At 43.3% G+C, this 15130-nt stretch overlaps 1 protein-coding gene across 1 annotated transcript in view; it reads right to left on the bottom strand.

The window, feature by feature from the left end:
* Positions 1–2275: 2275 nt before the first annotated feature.
* Positions 2276–15130, bottom strand: part of LOC113440395 (ankyrin repeat domain-containing protein 42) — a 29026-nt gene continuing 16171 nt past the window's right edge. Inside the window, exons 7-12 of the mRNA XM_087936942.1 lie at positions 14824–14949; positions 13393–13498; positions 10643–10812; positions 7391–7517; positions 4886–5036; positions 2276–3058 (exon numbers count right to left, since the gene is read on the bottom strand). Coding sequence (XP_087793068.1) covers positions 2912–3058; positions 4886–5036; positions 7391–7517; positions 10643–10812; positions 13393–13498; positions 14824–14949 — 827 coding nt within the window. The 3' untranslated portion in view covers positions 2276–2911. The remainder of the gene's footprint in view (positions 3059–4885; positions 5037–7390; positions 7518–10642; positions 10813–13392; positions 13499–14823; positions 14950–15130) is intronic.

The following is a 15130-nucleotide window of genomic DNA, read 5'->3' as shown; positions in this document are numbered from 1 at the left end:
ATTTTATGTACTGCCTGCATCCCACACATGCACAGATGGGGCTTCAACTGTTTGCGTGGTCCAGTTTCTGGGGTGCCACAGATTGGTGCCCGTCCATGGACTGATAATTTGAGGGGGGCTGACGTACAACTATTGACAAGGACTGGTTTTCAATACCATACAGAGGGCAACGCACCCATCCCCAGTTAGTTAAGAAGTTGGTCTGTATCTGGATTCTCAGTATGGAGCCTTAATAGAGATACTACATTTTATACACCTTGTCTCTGATCTAATCTGCTCTAGATTTTTGAGACGTTCCCTAATAAATTTATCCAGAATATCGAGATGCTGCATTGAAAAGACAGTTTTAGAAGCTCTGACGTGGGTTGAGAGGAAAAACAAGGATTTTTTTAAATTATTGTTGTTATTAAAGATGTCCTTTAAAAATGTCGCATTCATTTGCTGGAATCTTTAAACCTGTTTTTCCAGGGCTGTATTTTCTGCAATTTATCTTGCATTGTCCCAAAAAAAAGAGAAGAAGAAGAAAACGCAGGTTTGCTTAAAGCTGCCAAATGTTTTCCTTTGCGAAGGGAAGATTTAAACACGCATCGCCAGCTGGTTTATTCCCCAATTCCCTCAAATATCACTCATCGGACAGAATGTTGGGTTTTGGTTTTTTTTTGTAATAGCAGTATTGTGTTTCGTAGTTCTATCGAACGGTCTCCGTCTTCCCTTGTGCTTTCCAGCTGTTGGAGAAATAATTGAATCTTTGACTTTGACTTGTTGAAGGGAGGTGGGTTGGGAGAGCAGCCCCAAAGCACCGGGAAGCTGAATTTGCTTCAGAAGTCATTCTTGTGGCTTTGAATTTTATAAACTGAAATACTTGGAAGTGAATGCCTCTGTTTTAATATTGGGTATCTACTGCCCCCTGGAGTTCACCTCTGGATTTTCTACTTGGCTGCAAATTTCCAGAGTTCCTTGGTTGTTCAGTCCCTTCTTTACACTTTGTAAATGTTCTCACCCGGCTATCAAACAACAAACCCTTTGTAGTTAAGCAAATATTCCCTTTATTAGGAGTGCCAGCAGCCCTGGTAAAAAAATCCCCCCCTTCCTTCCTTCCCTCTCTCTCCCTCTCTCCCTCTCTCTCCCTGCCTCCCTCTCCCTCCCTCCCTCTCTCCCTCCCTCTCCCCCTCCTGCCTCTCTCCATCTCTCTCTCCCTCTCTCCCTCTCCCTCCCTCTCTCTCCTCTCTCCCTCTCTCTCCCTCCTCTCCCTCCCTCTCTCCCTCCCCCTCCCTCTCTCTCCCTCTCCCTCTCTCCCTCTCCTCCCTCTCTCTCCTCTCTCCCTCTCTCTCCCTCCCCCCCTCCCTCTCTCCTCCCCTCCCTCCCCCTCCCTCTCTCCCTCTCCCTCTCTCCATCTCTTTCCCTCCCTCTCTCCCCCCTCCCCCTCTCTCTCCATTTCCCTCCTCTCATCTCTCCCTCCCTCCCTCTCTCTCCCTCCCTCTCTCTCTCCCTCCCACTTTCTCCCTCTCTCTCTCCATCTCTTTCTCTCCCTCCCGCTCTCCCTCTCTCTCCCTCTCTCTCTCTCCCTCTCTCCCTCCCTCCCTCTCTCTCTCCCTCGTTCTCCCTCTCTCTCTCCATCTCTTTCTCTCCCTCTCTCTCTCCCTCCCACTTTCTCCCTCTCTCTCTCCATCTCTTTCTCTCCCTCCGCCCTCCCTCTCTCCCTCTCCCTCCCTTTCTCTCTCTCCCTCCCTCTTTCTCCTCCCTCTCTCCATCTCTCCCTCCCTCCCTCCCCTCTCCTCCCTCTCTCTCTCCCTCTATCTCTCCATCTCTTTCTCTCCCTCCCACCCTCCCTCTCTCCCTCTCTCTCTCTCTCTCTCCGCAGACCAAAAAGTCTCCAGCAGGGGGATGAATAATTATCTGCCACATCTTTTTATCTCTGCCCCCTGCCTTTTATCCCCAGAGCTAGGGTGGGGCTTCACTAGCAGCGGTGGCTCTTCCGTCCCAAGGACCGGCCCATCGATTTCCACTCTGCTAACCCTAACTCCCACGCCTCCAACTCGCATCTGATTCGGCTGCTGGAGGGGCCAGTGACCGACAGGCCACAACAGTAAACCAACACATCTCATTTCACCAAGATGGCCTTCAACAATTTCTTTGAATTCCTGTAAGCCCATTTCTCCCCCCGCCCCCTTTTAAAAGAAGTTTCACCATGTAGAAGAAAAACAAATCTTGTATTTTTGCCCATTTCTGCTGCAGTTCTTGGACTTGCTGATGTAAAATACAACAAATGCACCACTCATATTAAACCATTCCATTTATTAGTGTATTCATCGTACAGTAGATATGTCATTGAGCCTTGGCTAAGGGGCAAACATCAGCATCAGAGCTTTTCTTTTTTTTTTAAAAAAAAAGTTAGTCTTTAATAACAAGCCAGTGTATCGTAATTAGCAGTGCATTTTAAAAACCTTTATCCGTAATGGCAACCTGGTTTTGGAGGCAGCCTTTCCTCAAAACGGGTTAAATCCATGATTCCCAAAATTGCTAGAATTACATTCTGAGGGCTGCAGTGTTTTCTATGTTTAAAAGGTTGCACAAAACCAATGTTCGATTAGTCTGGATTAATCTGGATTTGGAAGGAGAAAGGTGATTTAGGCTATGGGGCCCATAAAATGCCTGCTTAAATCAAAACGTGTGCACACTTAGATGTAACTTGCGTTCCGACAGGTGGATCCGTGCATATGGACAGGTTATACGTTACTTCAGATTCTGACAAGGCAATATATTTATGATGCCATAAACAGATGTGCTTTATCTAGTTAAGGAGGTGGCATTGTAAGTTAACCTTCTTTTGTGCTTAGGGTTGTCTGGGAAGGCGACTGAACTTGATTTCCCTTTGAGTAAAATGCTTACTTTTATTTCCTCCTTGTCTTTCTTAGAATCTTTTTACAATCACACCTCCAGGGCCGAAGAGGGGTCTTTTTTTCAATCTCTTCTCTTTCTTGGTGTCAAAACTCACTTTAGGCAAATCGGAGGCGGCTGTGTGTAAATCAGGCTCTTCTTTCAAGAAATCCAATGACTCCTGCAAGCGACATTAGGAATTAACACCACTCTCTGCTTCGGGTGATAAATGACATTGAAAGTTTACTTTACTTTACTTTACTTTACTTTACTTTACTTTACTTTACTTTACTTTACTTTACTTTACTTTACTTTACACTTTACTTTACTTTACTTTACTTTACACTTTACTTCACACTTTACTTTACTTTACACTTTATTTTACTTTACTTTATACTTTACTTTACTTTACTTTACTTTACTTTACACTTTGCTTTACTTTACTTTACACTTTACTTTACTTTACTTTACTTTACACTTTACTTCACTTCACTTCACTTCACTTTATTGTTATTGCACCTCGTACAGTGAAATTAAATACTATCTTCAGTGTACATTATGACTATGAAAATAAAACACAAATACACATCCTTCATATTCTATACAACTGAATTGAAAACCCCTAATATTGTATTAATATTGCACTATACAGTAGAATCTAATAGTGTAACCGCGCTGGGATAGAATCTGTTTTTCAGCCGATCTGTCCTTGTTTTTATTATCTCTACTGTCTGCCAGATAGTAATAGTTAAAAAAAAAAGGTTCCCAGGATGAGATGGATCTTTGAGAATGTTTTGAACTTTCTTAAGGTAGCGGGAGCTATAAAGCTCTTCCAAAGAGGGGAGAAGGCAACCAATGACCCTCTGGGCAATGACGTTAACCCTCTGGAGTGCTGTCCTATCTGCCCTTGTGCAAATTGGCAAACCATACAGAGGTGCAGTATGTTAAAATGCTCTCTATGCCAGGGGTCTCCAGCCTTGGCCACTTTAAGACTTGTGGACTTCAACTCCCAGAATTCCTCAGTCAGTTTCGCTCTGGGAGTTGACGTCCACAAGTCTTAAATTGGCCAAGATTGGAGACCTCTGCTCTATGCTGCAGTGGTAGAAGGTCACCAGCAGTTTTTCATTCAGTTGTTTCCTGAGAAGTCTCAGGTAATACAATCTCTGCTGGGCCCTTTTGACCAGGGCTGCAATGTGAGCACCCCCAGGTCAGATCCTCTTTTAGGGTAACACCCAGAAACTTAAAACTTGTCAGCATTGTGCAGCAGCAGCCAAAAAATATAATGCAATCCTAAATTTCATTAATAGAAGGATACAATCAAGATCAAGTGAAGTTATAATATCACTCTATAAATCCTTAGTAAGACCTAGAGTACTGCATCCAGTTTTGGTCACCACACTATAAAAAAGATGTTGAGGCTCTAAAAAAGTGTAGAGAAGAGCAACCAGGAGGATGAGGGGACTGGAGGCTAAAATATATGATGAACAGTTGCAGGAACTGGGAATGGCTAGTCTAGTGAAGAGAAGGACCAAGGGAGACATGATAGCAGTCTTCCAATATTTGAGGGGCTGCGACAGGGAGGAAGGGATCAAGCTATTTTCTAAAGCATCTGAAGGCCAGACAAGAATTAATAGCTGGAAACCGAACAAAGAGAGATTCAACCTGGAAACTTTCTGACAGAACAATCAACCAATGGAACAGAAGTTGCCCTTGGAAGTTGTGGGAGCTTCATCACTGGAAGCTTTCAAGAAGAGACTGGACTGCCATTTGTCAGAAATGGTGTGGGGTCTCCTGCTAAAGTAGGGGGTTGGACTAGATAACCTACAAGGTCCCTTCCAACTCTGATTATCTATCTGTATCTCTTGGATCATCTCAGAAAATTCAGATGTCAACCATTCCTGTAGTTTGAACACAGAATCACAGGATTTGTTTTTTTTAAGTGACCCATATATCCAGTTATCAACAATGCCAACAATCACAATTTATCTAAAAGAAAAATGATACTCGCCACAGAGAGCTTATGGGTTGAAGACATCTCATTTTTTTCTTGTAGCTTTTTAAGTTTTCCAATTTCTGCTCGGGCTTCGTCCAGTTGCGCTTCCAACTTCTCCCGTCGCATCTGCTCATATTCCAGTTGCCCGTTGAGCTCAGAGACGGTCCTTTTGAGAGCCAGACCAAAACCAGCTTCAGAAGATGCTCCGGAGCCCAAAATTTTGGTTGCTAACCAAGGACAGTTTGTTTTGTGACTTTGGCCATTTTGCAACCTTTCTCTTGACGTTAAGTGAATGGCTGTAGCTGTGCAGTTAGTAACATGGTTGTAAAGTGAATCTGGCTTCCCTACTGACTTTGCTGGTCAGAAGATCCCAAAAGGTGATCGCATGGATCCTTCACATAGTGCAATACATCCTCAATTTGGAAATGGAAGAAAAGGGATCCCAGCTGGGCGCTAAGATTTGGCACTGATACAGAAGTTTGGAGTAGTGGTTAAGATGCTAGCTTAGAAACCAGGTGACTGTGAGTTCTAGTCCTGCCTCAGGCATGAAAGCCAGTTGAATGACCCTGGGCCAAGCGCCAGGTGACTGTGAGTTCTAGTCCTGCTTCAGGCATGAAAGCCAGTTGAATGACCCTGGGCCAAGCGCCAGGTGACTGTGAGTTCTAGTCCTGCCGCAGGCATGAAAGCCAGTTGAATGACCCTGGGCCAAGCGCCAGGTGACTGTGAGTTCTAGTCCTGCCTTAGGCATGAAAGCCAGTTGAATGACCCTGGGCCAAGTGCCAGGTGACTGAGTTCTAGTCCTGCCTCAGGCATGTAAGCTTTGAAGATGATGTTGTAAAGACTATGGTTACCGGAAAAAAAATAGTACGCTTTAAGCCCTGGAATCAGAGAAAGAAACTTGGATTGTGTCTACTCTAATTCATAAGAAGGAAACATAGTCCAGATTTCAAGACCAATGTTAGCCTCTTGAGGTAGGCCAAATAAAAACAATGACTCCACAGATTTGTCTAGAATTCTACTTTATTGATCCAGGCTAGAGTAACAGAATCTTTCATGTCTAACTCAGTTTAATGGGGTGTGTGATTGTTTTAGTCAACCGGCAGAGGGCAGCAATGCAACAATTTCTTTAAGAAGTGAATTATTTCTATTATGAAGGAAGAGTAATCACTCTGTTATTGATAACCACACAAAAAAGAGTCTTGGCACATTTTAAAGCCTGGTGAATTTCTTACCTCACCAAGTATTTTTTAGTCTTCCAGTCATGGAGGATGGTTGCAACTATGAACTCTAATCCACCCATAAGGGGGATTTTGACATTCAAGGGAGTTGAGATGATGGAGCCGTGGCTGTATTAGATTTTTATCCAAGGTAGAGAACACATACCTGATACTTTCTTCCTCGTGTTTTCCTCACAGCAGCCCTATGAGGTGGGATGGGCTGCAAGAGAGTGACCAGACCAAAGTCACCCAGCTGGCTTTCATGCCTTGGGGAGGACTAGAATTCACTGTTTCCTGGTGATTGGCCCCGAATTAGCCAGCTGGCTCTCATGTCTAAGGTGGAACTAGAACTCACCCTCTCCTGTTGGTTGGCCTCAAATCAGCCAGCCAGCTTTCATGCTTAAGATGGAACTAGAACTCACCATCTCCTGGAGATTGACCCAAAGTCACCCAGCTGGCTTTCATGCCTAGGGCAGGACTAGAACTCACCATCTCCTAGTGATTGGCCCCGAATTAGCCAGCTGGCTGTCATGTCTAAGGTGGAACTAGAACTCAATGTCTCCTGGTGATTGGCCCCGAATTAGCCAGCTGGGTCTCATGCCTAAGGTGGAACTAGAATTCACTGTCTCCTGGTGATTGGCCCTGAATTAGCCAGCTGGCTTTCATGTCTAAGGTGGAACTAGAACTCAGAGTCTCCTGCTGACTGGCCCTGAATTAGCCAGCTGGCTTTCATGTCTAAGGTGGAACTAGAACTCACTGTCTCCTGGTGATTGGCCCTGAATTAGCCAGCTGGCTCTCATGTCTAAGGTGAAACTAGAACTCAGAATCTCCTGTTGACTGGCCCAAAGTCATACAGCCAGCTTCGATGCCTAGGGCAGGACTAGAACTCTCCATCTCCTGGTAATTAGCCCTCAATCAGCCAGCTGGCTTTTTATGTCTAAGGTGGAACTAGAACTCAACATCTCAGTACAACCCAACTAGCTTTCATGCCTAGAACAGAACTAGAACTCACCATCTGCTGGTGATTGGCCTCAAATTAGCCACCTGGCTGTCATATCCAAAGTGGAACTAAGAGTTTCTTGGTGACTGGCCCCAAGTCATATAGCCAGCTTCGATGCCTAGGGCAGGACTAGAACTCACCATCGCCTGGTGATTTGACCAACCAGCTTTCACTCACCGTCTACCAGTTCCTAGACAGGCACCTTAACCACTGCACCAGATTGGCTCTCATGGATGCAAGCATTGTAGAATACAATGCTAATGAACTTTTCAGCCACTTGAAAAAAAAAAAAAACACCCTTACCTTTCGAACCTTTTCTCTTCGAGTTTGGCCTGCCTTTCCTGAGGAGTGATGCCTCCAAGCTGCTTGAAGTTGCTGATCGCCATTTCTAGAAGACCTTGCAACTCTTCCACTTTCTGGTAGGCTCTTTCTGCAAGAGAGGGGTTGTTTTTTTAAAAAAAAAATCTAGAGCTTTTTAATGTTTCAAACCAGAGCCAAACCAGAAGCGACAACGCCAACTATTTAAGCAAAAGTCTCCGAAAGCGAATTAGAGTCACGGCATTCCGTGAAGCCTCACAATCAGGTGAGATTCTGCCGGTTTGGAACGGTTTAAGTGAACTGGTAGTTCTGGCGATCATTTCCCGTGCTTTATTTCCTTGTTTCTGAGCACAGCTGATTCACGCAGCTGTTTGTTGCACATCAGCTGTTTTACTCACTGGGGCTGCAGCAGAAGTTAAGTATTATAGCTAAAAAATGGTCTTTTTTTAAAATGCTGGGCGCGTGTGCAAAACTGTTCTGACCAAGGGTTCCTGAGACAGTAACAATCACATGCTGTTGCCAAAAACCTTTTGTTTTATTTCAACAGCTGTGAATTATATGCATTCACAGCCCATAATGAGTCCCAAAATAGTTTATGAATAGTCCAGCTGAAGTCTGCCACAGTCTTTTGGGATAAGGCTGATAAGCCCCCACCTTTATCTCCCTTGAAATGCTGCCAGCAACTAAATTGCCAGTTAGCTGTACAAGGCCAAACAGAGCACAAAGTCATCACAGAGCTTTAGTTTTGAAACCAACCAGAACAAACAAAGTTGCTTCCTGCAAAGGCTCATGTCCCTTTGCTCCTCCTTTATGTCTTATGGGAGGGGCCAAACATCTCCAAGCCTTACTCCCAAATCGCCCCTTTTGTCTTAACTGTTCTTGCCTTCTGGCAGCTCTGCACAAGCACACACTGGGAACAGGCTCCCGCTGTTCCTCTACCTAGCTGATGTCAGATTCTGGAGGCTCCAGAGTCAGCACATAACTCTCAGTTGGCCCTGGCCCTATCTCTGTGTCGGGCAGAGATCCCTCACCCAAGTCCTTCCCAGACTCCCGGACTGGCCCATGTTCCTCCCCGCTGTCCGACTTTGCTGCCAGCTCCACAGGCTGCTGCCGGAGGACAACAAAAATGCATGCGTGCGCGAAGCCCGCACTCACTGCACCAGTTGTTACACTGATTGAATTGCACCACTGCTCCCAATGGCTGATTCCGCTGAACTGTGGATTCCTTTAGGATACCATACAGGTGGACCTCAACCTATGACCACATTTGAGCCCAAAATTTATGTTGCCAAGTGAGACAGTTGTTCAGCGAGTTTTATGCCCATTTTACGACTTTTCTTGGCACACCTGTTAAGGGAATCACCGCAGCTGTTAAATTAGTCACACGGTTTTGAAGCAAATCCAACTTCCCCATGGACTTTGCTTGTCGAAAGGTCGCAAAAGGGGATCGCATGTCCCCGGGACACTGCAAGCGTCATAAATAGGAGTCCATCTGAATTTTGATCACGTGAACCACAGGGATGCTGTAATGGTCATAAGTGTGGAAAAGGGTCATAAGTCCCTTTTTGCAGTGCCGTAACTTCGAATGGTCACTAAACGAACTGTTGTAAGTCGAGGACTACCTTTCCTGAAATGATTTTTACCAAGAGTTAAGATGACTTGAATCAATTTAACATATTAAGTCTTCGAGAGTTTATATTTTTCTTATTCTCTTTCTTTCGTTTGCTGTCATAATCCAGTAATCCTCAACTTATACCCAACAGGAAGCCTACCCATTATGTATTATTTTATACTAGAATGTTTGATTGGACATTTACTGAGTGTTTTTATTTGTTCTGGTCTCTGGTCTATGACTGTAATAAACTAAATTGATTGAATAGTTCAAAGGCAAGTGGACTTTCTTATTATTTTTCTTTTCTTTTCTTTAAAGATGTTTCACTTCTCATCCAAGAAGCTTTTTCGGTTCTGATTGTCACAATTTTGGGGTTCATTGATGGCTGTAAGTCGAGGACTACCTGAAGGCTGGAAGTTTATTACATTCTCTTCCAGTGACTTTCCAACTCTCAGGTGAAAAATGTCACAAAAAAAATATCTTTACTAAGAAAGTCTTGGACTTACTGTCAGGTGTAGTACCTCCATTCAAAATCCAAGAAAGAAAACCTTAGATTCCATTGTTATAGAGAAAAGGACTTTTACTGAATTAGCATCAGAAGAAATACAAGATCTGAGGCAATACGTGTGAAAATTACATATAGAAAGTTATCCCATGTCCTCAACCCCAATAGTTCAAACTGGCCATCCAATCTGAGGTGTGCATAATGTCATGTGGGTGCGTCTTCAGGTGACGTTTCACACATCTGGTATGCCAAGATGGTTGACCTTGGCCTAGAGTAATGTCATGCCCCTGTTGGAGTCTGATTCCGAGGGGGAGGTTGAGCACCTGACAGGGAGTGGGAGTGTGGCTCCAGTGGCTGTGGAAGAAACTGAGGAAGGGCAAAGTCCGGCTGGGCAGAGCAGGGGAGAGGTAGAGCAAGGGAGAGGTAGAGCAAGGGAAAGGGAGTTCAGAGAAAGGCCCAGGTCCACCCCCTCTTCATCCTAGGGCACATGGAGGAACAGAGAAGGAAGCAACATGAGTTGCATGGCTTATGGGGGAGGAAAGGGCCCTGATTCCCTTCATTAGCTGCAGCTGGGAACACAAAGCAAAGTTGTTGGAAGCAAATCGTGAGTTATCTGTCATTGTCAAGGCTTATCTGGGTTCCTGGCATCTTCCCAACTGTGTGTGTTTTGTTGGCCTTTCAAGTCTGCAATTCCTTCTCCTGCCCTGCCGAACTAATTACTTCAGTTTGGTTGTTTGGACTTTTAAGTTACAGTTTGTGTTTACCCTGTTTCGGACTGAATTTCCTCCCCTTAAAAACTGTTTTGGGGAGAGTTTTTTTTTTTCTCCAGCCGAAGTTAAATGGACATTGGGGGCAAAGTTGGCGGTATTAAAGGGACTCTTCTTACTTATGTGACTGTGTTGCCTTTGTGCCACACCCCAGGTCATCACAAGAGAATAGAAGCTACATCTGCGCAGTAAAGCAAGTAAGCATAATCAAGAAAGCACCCCAATTTTTGCAATTCACCAACTTCAACCTCCAGCACTCTTCCCCCACCACCCAAAGTCCAATTATTCTTCCGTCTCCCCGTTTCTGTGGCAGTGGGAAAGAGACAAGCAGAAGAAGGGAGGCTGACACTTACCCCGAGCATCGATTTTCTCTTGCTTGTTTTCCTTCAGATCTCCCTTGCTATCTGTGCTCCCTTCCACACCATGATGTTCAAAAAAAGTTGGGTCTTTTATGTCGATTTCCAAATCGGAGTCATTTCCCATCTTGTTTTTCAGATACGCCACCACAGCCAGCTGAGCAAACCTGGGAAACGAAAGAAACAACGAATTCTCATCCCAGTTCTAATTTCCGCTCTTATATTCAGAGGTAGCCCTCCCCCTTAAGGTGGTCTATTTAAATGCTTACAAGCATAGCGATCGGAATTGGATTTGGCTGGGTAAACTTTGGGAATCACCAGGATAACTTTATCTGTCCTGGAAGCTAAGCGGGATCAGACGCTGGGTAATAGGGATGGAAACTGACCAAGGAGAGATTCAACCTGGAAATAAGGAGAAACTTTCTGACAGCGAGAGCAATCAACCCATGGAACAGAAGTTGCCTTCGGAAGTTGTGGGAGGTTCATCCCTGGAGGCTTTCAAGAGGAGACTGGACTGCCATATGTCAGGAGGAGAGATGTAGGGTCTCCTGCTTGGGCGGGGGGGGGTTGGACTAGATGACCTACAAGGTCCCTTCCAAATCTGTTAATCTGTTAATATTTGGATGGGGGAACATGTAGATTTCACAGAGGTGTAGCAAGACTTAAGAAGTGGGAAAAAAAATGCACCTTGGAAGAAGGCAATGGGAAACCAGGTCCCATCTATCTTCAAAACCTGAAGCACCTGTCCGAAAGGTGCTTTTTCAAGAGGCAACTGGACTTTCATAATTTTTCCTTGAAGATCTTTTGCTTCTCATCCGGGGGTGTGTGTGTTTCCTTCAGGTCTTCGGTTGAGTCGGAACTGAAGAAGCTTCTTGGATGAGAAGCGAAACGTCTTCAAGAAAGTCCAGTTGCCTCTCTAAAAAGCACCTTTGGGACAACCATTGTTGTAATGATGAGGTAGTCGAGTTGTTTGATCATGAACAACTGAATCATGATGATCTTTATTGGAGTCTAGTCTTGCATTTATACACGTTTTTAGTTATTCTCCATCATTGGTTAACTTTGGTTACTGCTTAACTTTCGTTGCTGTTTAGCACAGTAATTAATACAATTAATTATCTCTAGTTAAAGTCTAACACATGTTTACTTCCTCTCTCTATTCCTCCTTTAGATTAGTGACTTTGTTTACCTGAGTTGTATTTGCTTGGAAACATTCTTTATCTGAGGTTTGCCATCCGAGATTGGAACATTCCTGCAATTACAACTCTACAGACCGTGACCTGGGTGACTTGAGAATCTCCATAAATTGTGAGACACACACACACACACACACCCATTACATGACCTCGGAAACAACACCTTTGGCAGGAAAGCCAGTGGGGTGATTTTGGGCCAATCACCAGGAGACTGTGAGTTCTAGTCCTGACAGCCATGAAAGATGGACTTTGAGCCAGTCCCTCTCTCTCAGCCCAATCCACATCACAGGGTGGTCGTGGGGAAAACAAAGGAGGAAGAATTATTGGATATGTTTGCTGCCTTGAGTTAGTTATAAAAATAATAAAAACTGGTTAATAAATGAATAGTTAGATAGACAGACAGACAGATAGATAATAGAGGTGATAGGTATAGATAAAGACATGATACTGTAGATATAATGATAGGATGTTAGAGACAGACAGATAATGGAAATGATAGATAAAGAGAGATGATACTGTAGATATAGATGATAGAATGGATAGATAGATAGATAGATAGATAGATAGATAGATAGATAGATAGATAGATAGATATGATAGGTAGGTAGGTAGATAGGTAGGTAATAGAAATGATAAATATAGATAGATAAAGAGACAGGTGATACTGTAGATAAAATGATAGGATGTTAAATAGAGAGAAATAGATGATAGATAGATAGATAGATAGATAGATAGATAGATAGATAGATATGATAGGTAGGTAGGTAGGTAGGTAGGTAGGTAGGTAGATAATAGAGATGATTAACTAGATAGATAAAGAGACAGGTGATACTGTAGATAAAATGATAGGATGTTAAATAGAGAGAAATGATAGAGAGAGATGATAGAGATGATACTGTGGATATAAATGATAGAATGTTAAATAGAGATAGATAGACAGACAGACAGACAGACAGACAGACAGACAGATAAATAGATAGACAGAAAGATAGATAAACAGAGAGATAAACAGAGAGATGATACTGTAGATATAGATAGGATGTTAAAGAGGCAGACAGACAGATAATAGAGATGATAGATATAGATAAGGAGAGATGATACTGTAGATATAGATGATAGGATGTTAGAGATAGATAGTTGAAATGATAGGTAGATGATAGATAGCTAGGTAGATAAGAGATTGACAGACAGACAGATGACCACCCAATGGATTGAATTCATGGAGACACTGTACGTTGCCGGAACAATCCAGCACATGCACACGCAAGGCTAAACCTATTAAGGGGTTCTTGCCACACTTCCCCTTCATCACAAATGCATCTGGTTCATGCTGGCTTGGGAGAGGGCGGGGAGATGGAAGCAGCTGCCATTGCCTGTTAAAAAGAAAAAAGGAACAGGCCACCGCCTGGCCTCAGGTAACGCAGGCTCAGCTGTTGCTCATTCCTTGTCCCCATGCTGACGACCCCTTAAAGTGCTCTCTCTCTGCCGGCTGAACGTGCAGGAAAATGGCCCATGTTAGCTCATCTCTTGTGGACGGAAGAGCGCGCTCACCTCTTTGCAACATCCTTGGGTGTTTCCCCGGCATCATTGGCAATATTGCAGTCGGCTTCCCGGTTAATCAGCCACTCTAAGACATGTAAATGACCTTGTCCTGCCGCTGGCGGGAGACAAGAGAAAACATCAATGCTTCATTTGCTTTTTGCCTCTTAAAGCTTCATTCGTGCTCTTGTTTAATCAGGGGAATAATTTAGAACAGAACAGAATAGAATAGAATAGAATAGGGAAGAGAAGAGAAGAGAGAGAGAGAAGAGAAGAGAAGAGAAGAGAGAGAGAAGAGAATCAGGAAGAGAACAGAACAGAATAGAATAGGAAATAGAAGAGAAGAGAAGAGAATCAGGAAGAGAACAGAACAGAATAGAATAGGAAATAGAAGAGAAGAGAAGAGAATCAGGAAGAGAACAGAACAGAATAGAATAGGAAATAGAAGAGAAAAGAGAAGAGAAGAGAAGAGAAGAGAGAATCAGGAAGAGAACAGAACAGAATAGAATAGGGAATAGAAGAGCAGAAAGTCAGGAAGAGAACAGAAGAGAATCAGGAATAGAATAGAATAGGAACTGAGATTGAAATGGAATGGAATGGAATAGAATAGAAATAGAATAGAATCAGGAATAGAATAGTAGAATAGAATAGATAGTAGAGAAGAGAAGAGAAGAGAATCGGGAAGAGAACAGAACGTAATAGAATCAGGAATAGAATAGAACAGAACAGAATAGAATAGAAACTGAGAATGGAATGGAATAGAATAGAATCGAAATAGAAGAGAAGAGAATCAAGAATAGAATAGTATAAAATAGAATAGAACAGAATAGAATAGAATAGAATCAGGAACAGAAGAGAATCAGGAAGAGAAGAGAATCAGGAACAGAACAGAACAGAATCAGAAATAGAATAGAAATATAATAGAATAGAATAGGAATAGAATAGAATTGGAAGGAACCTTGGAGGTCTTCTAGTCCAGCCCCCTGCTCAAGCAGGAGACCCTATACCATTTTAGACAATTGACTGTCTAGTCTCTTTTTAAAAACCTTCCGTGTTAGAGCACCCACAACTTCTGAAGGCAATTCTGTTGCAATTCTATTCTGTTGCACTGATCAATTATCTTCACTGTTCGGAAGTTTCTCCTTCATTTCAGGTTGCTTCTCTCCTTGATTAGTTTCCAGCCATTATTTCTTGACCACCATCCATTTGCTTTGACTGTTAGTAGTTGAGGTTCTTGTAGAGACTGCTAACAAGCATTAAACCTGCATAGCAACCCCCTTGGCTATGAGAAGTGCACTATGGCTGGAAGTACCCTGAAGCGCTGTCAATAAATAAACATATAAACTTAAAACAAAAATCAGAAGGGAGCCTGAAGCCCTTTAGAAATCAAAGCTTAAAGCAATGTCTCAAAGCAGCTCTACGTAGAAGGGATGCTCCCCTGACCTTTGTGGAGCAGCGTTGATCCTCGATCATCCCGCTCGTTCACGCTGATGATTTTATTTTCTAGTAGCATTCTTAGGGTGTCCAGGTCCCCTCTGAAAGCGGCATCATGCCCTGGAAAGCTTAAGTCTTTGCAAAGAAAGAGAAAGAAGAAATCCATGAATCGGAATCATCTCTAGAGAGATGTACACAGGAGCTTGGCCTAAAAAAATATTAGCACTTGGAAATCAAATGTTCTTTAATCTAAACTTTCCCAGCTTGACAGGCATAATAGCTAGTCATCTCAAGGTTGTCAGAATTTCCAACAAAT

Source organism: Pseudonaja textilis, chromosome 7, assembly GCF_049901715.1.
Source record: "Pseudonaja textilis isolate UNSWEBS1 chromosome 7, rPseTex1.2, whole genome shotgun sequence".
Taxonomy (NCBI): Eukaryota; Metazoa; Chordata; class Lepidosauria; order Squamata; family Elapidae; genus Pseudonaja; species Pseudonaja textilis.
The sequence above is the reverse complement of the archived record's forward strand: the minus strand, read 5'-3'. Positions and strand labels throughout refer to the sequence as shown.